Genomic DNA, 12,008 nt, shown 5'->3' with positions numbered 1-12,008 from the left:
TTCAGTTCAAACTAAATTTAGGTAGAATTTGTTTGTTTGTTTATTAATATTAATACATTTATATTTTTTCAGGTATTTTTGTATTATAAGATATTTGAATTTCAATAATTTTGGTAGAATTTATTCTTATTTTATAATTATAATTTTATAATATTATATAAAATTATATTTAATATAATTTTTAATAAAAAAAATTTGTCATTTACTTTTGCAGTCGTGTTGAAATTGATAAAACATTCGATTTTTTCCATTTGTTCACGGTGCTGTGCTTTCACGTGATTTCTCTTGTTCTCTCACAATCATCCAGCAGTGTTTTGGCGGTGGGAGTGTATTTCAGGCTTGATTATATTTGTTGAAGCATTGGTTCTGCTGTGGCGCGGATGGATGGCTCTCGCACATCAGCGCTTGATTGGAGAGTCGTCGCGTTGGCTTTAATTATCCGCCGACAGCTGAGAGCGCAACACACACCTGTTGCACAGCTGCACGAGCTGCTGAGAGAAACACTTGTTGAGCCACACGACAGATGAAAGATCTGCTCCAAAAGCGGAGAGGCTCCCTACCTGGCCAACACTTTCAGCTACAGACGCAAAGGCTTTTTTGGCTGAAAAGCGGCTCCACATTGCGGCTCATTGTGGCCAACAAACGCCCACTCAGACAGGAACAGAGCATCTGACACAAAATAACCAGACAGAGATTTCAGTTTTACGGTCCAGGTTTAGATGAAACTGTTGGCACAGACATAAGCAAGCATGTTAATATTAATATATTTTATTTTGGGCTTATTTTGGTATATTTAAAAAAGTTGTGTCCAAATATAAAATCTAGATCCTGAAGTAAATATAATAAAAACAAAATTAAGGTAAAATGAATTAAGTAACTAACTGAGTAAATAATTAATTAATTAATTAATTATTCATTAATTTACCTATTTATCTAGTTATTTATATATACCTTTATTTATATATAAATTTACATATTTTTTTAACTATTTTAATTATTCTCTATCTATCTCTCTCTCTCTCTCTCTCTATCTGTCTATCTATCTATCTATCTATCCATCTGTCTATCTATCCATCTATCTATCATTTTATTTTGTTTGTTTATGTTCATCTGCTCATCTGTTTATCCACCCATTTATTTTAATTATTTATTAATTTGAGTGTTTGAGTGTTAATGTCATTTAAAAAGTTGGTATATATTTATGTGTGTATTTATTTGTTTATTTATTTCTACATTTATGTATTTTTATTTTTAGCTCTATTTTTGTCTTTGTTTTATTTTTCATTTATTTACATATTTATCCGTTGATAAATATATTAATAAAGATATTTATTATAGTTTATAGATATTTATATTATAGTGTTTATCCATCATTATTTATTTTAATACTTTTTTTTTTATTTTTATGTGATAAAAAAAGTTGCATCTGATATAAAATCTGAAAATAATTAAGTGTTCATTTCATTTAAAAATTTGGTAGATGTTTATGAATTTATTTATTTGTTTATTTGCATTTATGTGTTTTTTTATTTTTAGCTATATTTTTATCAGTCTGTCTATTTATTTATTTTTTTTTTTTATTTACATATGAATCCACTGATAAATATATAAATACATATATTTATCTACAGTTATGTTTATTCATCCATCCTTCCATTTATTTATTTATTTATTTGTAGTGTTATAGTGTTCATTTCATTACAAAAATCAGTAGATATTTATGTATGTATTTATTTATTTGTTTATTTATTTAGACATTTATGTATTTTTGTTTATTTTTAGCTATATTTTTATCTGTCTGTCTATTTATTTATTTACATGTTTATCGACTGATTAATATATAAGTAAATATGTTTATATATAGTTATTTGTTTATTCATCTATCCTTCTATTTATTTATTTATTTATTTGAGGAAAACACTTGAGGACAACAATTTGAGGAGTGTTAATTTCATTTAAATTTTGGTAGATATTTATGTATGTATTTATTTATTTGTTTATTTATTGATGCATTTATGTATTATTTTATTTTTAGCTATTTTTTATCTGTCTGTCTATTTATTTATCCATCCTTCCATTTATTTTTTATTTCTTTATTTATTTGAGGAAAACAATTTAGTGGTAATTTAATTTAAAAATTGGTAGATATTTATGTATGTATTTATTTGTTTATTTATTTATACATTTCTGTATTTTTTTTTTATTTTTAGCTGTATTTTTATTGGTCTGTCTGTCTGTTTGTTTGTTTATTTATTTATTTATTTACATATTAATCCTCTGATAAATATATAAATAAATATATTCATCTACAGTTATGTTTATTCATCCATTTTTCCATTTATTTATTTATTTGTTTATTTATTTTTATTCATGTATTTGAGGAAAACAATTGAGTGTTAATTTAATTAAAAACTTGGTAGATATTTATGTATTTACTTGTTTATTCATTTCTACATTTATGTATTTTTTTATTTGTAGCTATATTTTTATCGGTCTATTTATTTATTTATTTATTTATGTATTTATTTATTTATTTATTTATTTATTTATTTATTTATTTATTATCCACTTATAAATATATAAATAAATATATTTATTTATAGTTATCTGTTTATTTATCCATCCTTTTATTTATTTATTAAAACAATTTATTTATTGATACATTTATGTATTATTTTATTTTTAGCTATTTTTTATCTGTCTGTTTATTCATTCATCCATCCTTCCATTTATTTATTTATTACCATTTATTTGAGAAAAAAATGAGGGTTAATTTTATTTTTAAAAAATCGTAGATATTTATGTATCTATTTATCTATTCATTTCTACATTTATGTATTTTTCATTTTTAGCTTTATTTTTTTCTGTCTGCCTATTTATTTGTTTGTTTGTTTATTTATTTATTTACATATTTATCAACTGATAAATAAATAAATGAATAAATAAATAAATGTATTTATCTATAGTTCTGTTTATTCATCCATCCTTCATTTTTTTGTTTATATTAATACATTGTATTTTTCAGTGATTTTTGTGTAATATTTCAGTCATTTCAGTGTAAAATGTTGGTCCTGAAGTCATTGCAGTAAAAATGATTTACTTCCTTGTTTTCTTAATCTACTTATTTATTTATTTATGCATAAATGTTACACTTGTATGATTAAAAAGTCTTGTGTCGGATGTAAAATCTGGGTGCTAAAGTAAAACGAGCTGATGTATTAGATGTTGTTTCCTCCTCATCATCAGCAGGTGTTTTTAGCGTACAGATAAAAGCGCTTATGGGAAGCGTTTGTGGGCGAGATCCCAGCCGTCTTAAAGAGGCTTTACAGGCTTATTCTGCCGTGTTTTGCGGCGGCGAGGCTTCATTATCGTGGTTTTCCCTCAGGAAGCGAAGCTGCGAGAGCTGCTGGACGTGGGGAATCTGGTGGGACGGATAGAGAACCGGATGCTGACGGTGGTGACGGGACCCGACATGGTCAACATCCAGTACCTGAACTTCATGGCCTTCCAAGAAGACGTCGCCAAGGTGCTTCACTGCCTCTCGGCGTTTGATTCGATCAGTTTAGCGTGGAGTGGCAGATATTTCTGTCAGTGAGATTTTTGAGTCAGGATACTTGACCTGAATTGTTTTAATGAAAATGTGCTGTCATTGATACAGGAGTGGGCAGATGAGCTGTTCAGTCTGGCGTCGAACCTGCTCGCTCAGAACATGGGCCGAGAGTCCTGTCTGGAGAAAGCGTGAGTACCTCATCTTTATTTTTACACCTCAATCACGTGATCTGGTTTTAATAATAGTTTTCAAATGTGCTTATGAGTCATTGTCAGGAAACAGTACTGGGTTTAAAAGAAAATATGCTTTACTAACACTTTACTTAAAGCCTTAATGTATAATACGTTACAAAGTTTATTTATTTATATGTTGTTTTTATCTATTTCTGTTTTTTGTTTTAAAATATTTATTTGTCTTTTTTATATGTCTATTTATCTGATTATTTGGTTTTATTATTTTATTTTATTTATTTTTTTATCCATATATATTTATTTATTTTATTTATTTTTATTATTTATTATTTTATTTAATTAGTTTTCCTGTTTTAACCATATTTATTTGTTTATTTATTTGTACGTTATTGTTTTTTTTTATTATTCATTTATTTATTTATTTATTTATTTTTGTTTTAAATATTTGTCTTTTTATGTTTTTAAATATTTATTTATTTGTCTAATTTGTCTTTTTCATATGTCTATTTAACTGTTTATTTTATTTATGTTTTTATCCATATATATTTATTTTATTTATTTATTTATTTTTATTATTTATTATTTTATTTAATTTGTTTTCCTGTTTTAACCATATTTATTTGTTTGTTAATTTATACATTATCGGTTTATTTTTTATTTTTATTTTGATACATTTATTTATTTATATATCTTTTAATATATGTCTTTTTTTGTTATATATTGATTAATTTGTCTAATTTGTCTTTTTATATGTCTGCTTATATGATTATTTTATTTTATTATTTTGTTTATTTTACTTAACGACTTTAAATATTACACAGTGTTTTGTTTTATCTTAATCATTTTATTAATACTGATTTCATAAATTATTGTAACCAAAAATGCATTATAATATTTGAAGGTTTGTTTGTCATGTTTTAATGGATTATACTATACTTTAAAAATAAAAATAAAAATAATAAAAACCCTTTAAAACAGGCCAATTCATTGTTATAGGAAAACTTTATACATTTCTACATTTATTTTTTAATACATTTTTTAAAAAAAATTTAATGTTTTGAAAATAAAAAAGAATAATAATTTTTATTTTGATTTTTATTTTTATTTTTGTCTATTTTTATCCATTAAATTGTATTTATTATATTATATTATATTATGTTTGTATCAAGTTTTTAAAAATATTTTTAATTCATTTTCGGCTGTTAAATCTATATATTTTTACCTCATTAAGTAATAAAGTAATTTTATTAAAAGCAAAATTTAGGTAGAATTTATAAATGTATGTATTTATATCAGTATATTTCATTTTTTGGTTATTTTTGTATGATAAAAAAAAGTTTTGTGCCCAATGTAAAATCAGTTTGTTTGATTTATTTATTTATTTATTTAAAATCGAATTACATCCAATTAATTTTATATTTATATTTATGTTTATCCTAATTATTCTTTTGTCTTTATTTATTTATTTATTGACTATTTATATATTTATTTATTATTTACACATTTATTTTTAATCTAAACACAGTTAGTAAGTCATGGCTGATGAATGACTGATGTAATTTCTCCATGAAATTGTTTTATCCCCAGTTTCACGAGACTGAAGCTGCAGACAAATCAAGAGGGTCGAATCCCGGTGAAAAAGTAAGACACATCTGTCTCCATCTCTGTCTCACATGATAAATGAGAACGTGATCATATTTTACGGGTTTGTGTGTGTTTCTGCAGTATATTCCGCATGTTCTCGACTGACCGGAAACGCATTGAAACGGCGTTGGAGAGCTGCAATCTTCCGTCCGGCCGGGTGAGCATATGTTCAGCTAATCGCTCCAGAATCCCGCTGGCAGACAGGAAGACCACACGTTTCCACAGGAAGTCAGTTTGTGGGTTTTACCAAAAACGTGTGCTTGCATATGGAGGCACACCGCCTGACAAATGACATCTTATATTTTCACTCCCAGGAGCAACGAGAGTCTGTTTGTTTGCTTTATCATTTTACAGCAAATCTAAAGGTTGAACACAGAGTTTTTCAAAATCTATAATGTTAAAAGGCCTCAGGAGGGAGAAACTAATCAGAAACTAATCAGAAATATGACATTATTTTGGCCTCTGCCTCTGACTCACACACATTCTGTTTGCTTTTTTCTGTTTTTTTTTTTTTTTTTGTACTATTCTATTGTTTGTTTATCTATTTATTTATTTCTATTTATTTATACACCGTTTTATCATTTTTTTAATCTGTTTGTCTAATTTGTCTGTCTATATAAATGTCTTTTTATTTTGCCGTCATTTTTATTTTATTTATTCATACTGATCTGTTTTTGTTTTACTATTTTTTACTAATTTTTTTTGATAATTTATTATATTTATATAATATTATTTTTATTTTTATCATACATTTATTTATTTATTTATTTATTTATTTATACATTGTTTTATATATTTATCTGTTTATTATTTTGTCTAATTTGTCTATTTAACTTTTTATATGGTTGGTTTGTTGTATTACTTTTATTTATTTTTTTATGTTTTTTTTTTGTTTTGTTTTTATCCAAATTTATTTATTTATTAATTTATGTGTATGTGTGTGTGTGTGTGTGTATATATATATATATATATATATATATATATATATATATATATATGTATATGTATATATATATATATATATATATATATATATAATTTGTCTGCTTATTTAACTTTTATATGGTTATTTTGTTGTATTAATTTATTTTATTTTATAAATATACATTTGGAGTACAATATATATATATATATATATATATATACATATATAGGCATAAATACATTTATTTACACCTAGTTTTAATATATTTGTCTGTTTATTTTTATCTGTTTATTTATTTGTCTATTTTTATTTTATTTATTTGTTTATTCATGCCTATATTTATTTATCAGTTTTTTATCTGATTTATTTTTATTTATTTTAATTATGTTTTTATTTTGTATTTATTTGTTTTTTTTTTTTTGTATGTTTATTTTTTATTTTTATTATTTGTTATTATATTAGTATATTATTATTTTTATCATACATTTATTTATTTATACATGTTTTATATATTTATCTGTTTATTTATTTGTCTAATTTGTTTATTTATCTTTTATTCATATATCTTATTTATAATTTTCACTTTATATTGATGTATTATTTTATTTTATTTTATTTATTTATTTGTTTTTTTTATTTTATTCTTTCAAAATCCAAATGTATTTGTTTATACTTTATCTGCTTATTTTTATTTATTTGTATACATATATTTATTTATTTAGTCATATATACATTGTTTTTATCTATTTAAATGTTTTATTTATTTATCTGTTATTTATTTATTTATGTATTTATTTATTGATTTATACATTGTTTTTATCTATTTCTCTGTTTTTTATTTTTTATACATGTATTTATTTGTCTAATTTGTCAGTTTACTTATTTGTCTTTTATTTATTTATTTTTTTGTCTGATTAATTTTTTTATCTTTTATTTTATTTCATGTTTTTCTGTTTTTTCTTTTTCTTTCTTTCTTTCTTTATACATTTTTTTTGTCTATTTAACTTATTTTCTAAATTTCTCATTTTTTTTTATTTATTTATCTGTTTTTTAAAAGGATTTATTCACTTATTTATTTACACTTTTTTTTTAATTCTGCTTTTTCACTCCCAGCATCAAGGGGAGTCTATTTGTTTGCTTTATCGTTTGACGGCAAATCTCAAAAGGTTGAACACACAGATTTTCCAAATCCATAATGTTAAAAGGCCTCGAGAGACTCGGGAGGGAGAAAAGTGTGTAACTAATGAGAAATCATCACGGTGTTGTTCTCGCTGGCCTCCGTCTCTGACTCACTCGCATTCACGTCCTTTCATCTGTGTTTTCTTCTTTGTTTGCTGCTTTTATATTTTGACCAACAAAGCATTAATGAGCCGCGGGCGCTGGATGCTTTGAATGTTTGCTGCGGGAGACGAGCGTCTGACAGCGCGTGGACGACTCTGAGTAACGTTCGCTCGCCGACAGCTCTCTCGTTATTGGGACCGACGTAACAAAACAATTGATCCGTCGTCAGGTGAACTAGACGCTTGTTAGGATGAAATGAGCTGATTCATTTTGAGGCCAGATCAAATATTCTTGTTTTTACTCATATGAGACCACTTGTTAGTAAAAGCACGTTTAGCATCTCTGTTTTTGGTGATTAATTGCTGGCGTGAGACTGAAAAGTCGTTGTTAACGGATGTTGTATAACACTGTAAATATATGAGTGTGTATTTCATAATTTGATTTTGTGTTCTTGTTCGTCTCTGTAGAACGACTCCATTCCTTTGGAGGATTTGACGGCTGACGTTTACAAATCGTTCATAAACCATCTCTGCCCACGATCTGAGATCAACCAAATATTTGCTGATCTGTAAGTCTTAATGGACCTGTTTTCAGCTGATAATGTAGCTAATGATGGCTTCAGTTAAAGGAAAAAATATTTATTTATTGTTTTTAATTATTTCATCATGTTTCTTTCTTTTTATTATATTAATTTCATTATTTGAAATTAATATAAGTGCTTTAATGCTTTAATGTTATGCTTTTACTTATTTGTTTATTTTTTTGTTATTTTATAAATGTAATTATTTATGCATTGTCATATTTTTGTTCGTTTGTTTGTGTATGTAAGTTTATTTATTTATCATTTTTAATTATTTCATCTATTTAATTATTTTTATGTTAATTTTGTTATTTGTTATACTTTCACTTATTTGTTTATTTTTTTAATTATTTTATAAATTTAATTATTTATGCATTGTTATGTTTTTTGTGTATGTATTTTTGTATGTTTATTTATTTATACATCGTTTTATCTGTTAGTTTTTTTCCTTTGTATCTATTTATCTGTCTAATTTAAAATTTTATTTATGTTTTATTTATGTATTTTTTGTTTATTTGTGTATGTATGTGTTTTTTTTTATTTATACATTATTTTATCTGTTTATGTTTTTTCATTTTTCTCTATTCATTTGTCTAATTTTTCAATTTTTATTTATGATTTATTTATGTATTTTTTGCTTGTATGTGGATGTATGTATATTTATTTGTTAATTGTTTTTCATTTTTTCATCAATTTAATTACTTTTCTTCTTTTTATATTATTTTTGTTATTTGTTATACTTTTAATTGTTTGTTTAATTTTTATTTATGTTTTATTTATGTATTTGTTGCTTGTTTGTGGATGTATGTATATTTATTTATTTATTGTTTTTTATTATTTCACCAATTTAGTTATTTTTCTTATTTTTATATTAATTTTGTTTTTTACTTGTTTATTTTTTGTCTTTTATTAATTTATTTTGTCTTTTATTAATTTAATTATTTATGCATTTTTATATTTTTATTTTTTTTATTTTATTCCATCTATTTATTTTTCTCATTTTTATATTAAATTTGTTATTTGTTATACTTTTACTTGTTTGTTTATTTTTTGTCTTTTTTAATAATTTATACATTTAATTGTTCATACATTGTCATATATATTTGTTTTTTCAGTTTTTTGTTTAATTATTTTTTTGTGTATTTATGTAACTTTTTGTGTATTTTTTGTGTATGTCTGTTTATTTGTGTATTTATTTATTCATTTTTTATCTTTTTTGTTTGTTTATGTACGTCTGTAGGTATATTTGTGTGTATTTATTTATTTATTCATACATTGTTTTTTCCTTTTATCTATTTATTTGTCTAATTTTTCTTTTATTTATTTATCTTTTTAAATTAATCTCTTTATTTAGGCATTCATGTGTTTGTTTTTATTCATTTATTCCATCTATTTATTTATTTTTCTTATTTTCGTATTACTTTTGTTATTTGTTCTATTTTTACTTTTTTATTTTTAATTTATACGTTTGATTGTTTATACATTGTCATATACATATTTTGTGAAATTTTTCAATAATTATTTACCTTTTATTTATGCATTTTTTGTTTGTGTATGTACGTATGTTTATTTGAGTGTATTTATTTATTTATTTATACATTGTTTTATCTGTTTGTTTTTTCCTTTTTATCTGTTTGTCTAATTTTCTGTTATCTATGTTTATATATTTGTGCATTTATTTATGCATTGATTTATTCTTATTTTTTTGCATTATTTGTATTTTTGCATTATTTTTTTTTCATTAATTTTTATTTTTTTAATCAATTTTTATGTATGTTTTTATTAATCCATTACTACAAATAGCAAATGATCCCTTTAAGTCATGTTGGGATGATATTTATGAGATGAGCGCATATGAGCGCCATCAGTGTTGTAATTATTTGGGGGCGTAAGCATTAAAAAATCCTGCTGAAAGATAATTGGTATTGATCATAACCGAGACCGAGACGTTCCTCTTAAAAAATCCACCTTGCTGAAAGTCATTGTGTAATTTGCATGCCGGGATGATGTAGTTTCTCATCTCTGTGTTATGATTATCAGTGTAAAGCATATGCTGTTTTATGGATCTCACTTCATCTCCCGTCTGTCTCCAGTGGCGCGAAGAGCAAAAACTATCTGTCGGTGGATCAGATGACAGAATTCATCAACAACAAGCAGCGGGACCCGCGTCTCAACGAGATCCTGTATCCGCCGCTCAAAACCGACCAAACCCAGCTGCTCATGGAGAAGTTTGAGCCCAGCCCAGCCATGATTCAGAAAGGTCTGTCATTATTCATTACTCATCCGCTCTCATGACGCTCCAAACACGCGTGCTGTCATGTTGTTCTGCGGAACACAAGAGAAGCTCTTTTGCATATATTTATAGTAGGACTGAAAGATCTGGGAGGATTTTTTTTTTTTTCTGATTTTCAAATGCGAATGTGTTTTTTATCTATTTTGTTTAGTTTGTTTGTATATTCGTTTATTTGTTTGTCTGTTTATTCATTACTTAACTGAGTAATTAATTCAGAGATCCACGTTTGCTGTGTTTGCATGTACGGCTGCCAAATTTCACCTCAAAAAACAGTAGGATTGTGTATAAATTACAGGACTACCACTATCATAAAATTATCAATAATAATAATAATAATAATAATAATAATAATAATTAGTAATTAGTAATTAGTAAACAAAATAATGCTTTCACAGTTAAAAAGAAATGTGTTTTTAAATTTATAAAATTTATAAAATTAAATTTATAAGTATTTAATATATAATCGTAATTTTATTTTATAATTATGTAATACTTTTTTTGTAAGGTTTTTTTTTTTGTTGTTGTTGGTCCAAATCATATTGGGATTAAGTATCAGTATGGCTATAAAATAACAAAACTACTTATAGTAATATAATAAAAAATGTTTCACAAAAATAGCATTATAGGGGGAAAAATTATTATTAAATTAGCAAATATAAAAGTATTATTATTATTATTATTATTATTATTATTATTAACCAAACAAGAAATATATTATATTATATTATATTATATTATTTCACAAAAGTAGCATTATAGGAAAAAAGAAATTATTAAATTATTGAATATAAGATTATTATTATTATTATTATTATTATTATTATTATTACTAACCAAATAAGGGATATATTATTATTGTTATAATGCTATTTCACAAAAGTAGCATTAAATGAAAAAATGACAACTTTATTATTCCTTCTCATTACAAATCTGTGATATTGATTTTATTTCATTTAATCATTAATCTATGACTCATAGTGACTAAAATAACACCTTAACTGTATTTCAAATTACGCATTCACAGTATTGCAAATCCTCCAGCCACGTGATGCTTTGTGTGAGAAACAGACCCGAATTTAGTCATAATTCACTGAAAATCTTCCCCGTCACTGCAGCTGTCAAAGTCGTGTTTCCTCTGTATCCCGTCATTCCTGAGCACCACATACGCCACAGTACGACCGAAGACGACGATCAGCTCCATTTGCTTGTGTTCCTCCATCGATCACTGATAGACAGCTCTGTGTAATTGTTAATTGCTGCTAATTACGTAGGAGGGTTTCACCTCGCGTTCCCATGAGGTGTCGCATTTACATAAGAGCAGAAGACGTCAGGCCTTTCTAATCGAGCGCCGTCTGTTCCCGTCGTCGCGCTAATGCAAATCTAATCCCTCATTAGTTTTTCCAGCCAACTTGTTGATTGACAGCCGCATTAAAACACTGATGGATTCCTGTTTCGATCGTCTCCGTCGCATCAAACTACAAACACCTCGGGATTTCACCGAGATCCCGTTATACATCCCATCGGTTTTAAATGCCTAGTTGCCA

General features: G+C 25.1%; 1 protein-coding gene across 1 annotated transcript in view; it reads left to right on the top strand.

Annotated features, from left to right (window-relative positions):
• LOC127179467 (1-phosphatidylinositol 4,5-bisphosphate phosphodiesterase beta-1) overlaps nucleotides 1-12,008 on the top strand; it is a 105,229-nt gene that overhangs the window by 47,976 nt on the left and 45,245 nt on the right. Inside the window, exons 4-9 of the mRNA XM_051133000.1 lie at nucleotides 3,386-3,526; nucleotides 3,659-3,738; nucleotides 5,329-5,382; nucleotides 5,467-5,542; nucleotides 8,059-8,159; nucleotides 10,265-10,431. Coding sequence (XP_050988957.1) covers nucleotides 3,386-3,526; nucleotides 3,659-3,738; nucleotides 5,329-5,382; nucleotides 5,467-5,542; nucleotides 8,059-8,159; nucleotides 10,265-10,431 — 619 coding nt within the window. The remainder of the gene's footprint in view (nucleotides 1-3,385; nucleotides 3,527-3,658; nucleotides 3,739-5,328; nucleotides 5,383-5,466; nucleotides 5,543-8,058; nucleotides 8,160-10,264; nucleotides 10,432-12,008) is intronic.

This window comes from Labeo rohita, chromosome 17 (assembly GCF_022985175.1).
Source record: "Labeo rohita strain BAU-BD-2019 chromosome 17, IGBB_LRoh.1.0, whole genome shotgun sequence".
NCBI classification, from domain to species: domain Eukaryota; kingdom Metazoa; phylum Chordata; class Actinopteri; order Cypriniformes; family Cyprinidae; genus Labeo; species Labeo rohita.
This window is presented reverse-complemented; position numbering and strand designations above follow the sequence as displayed.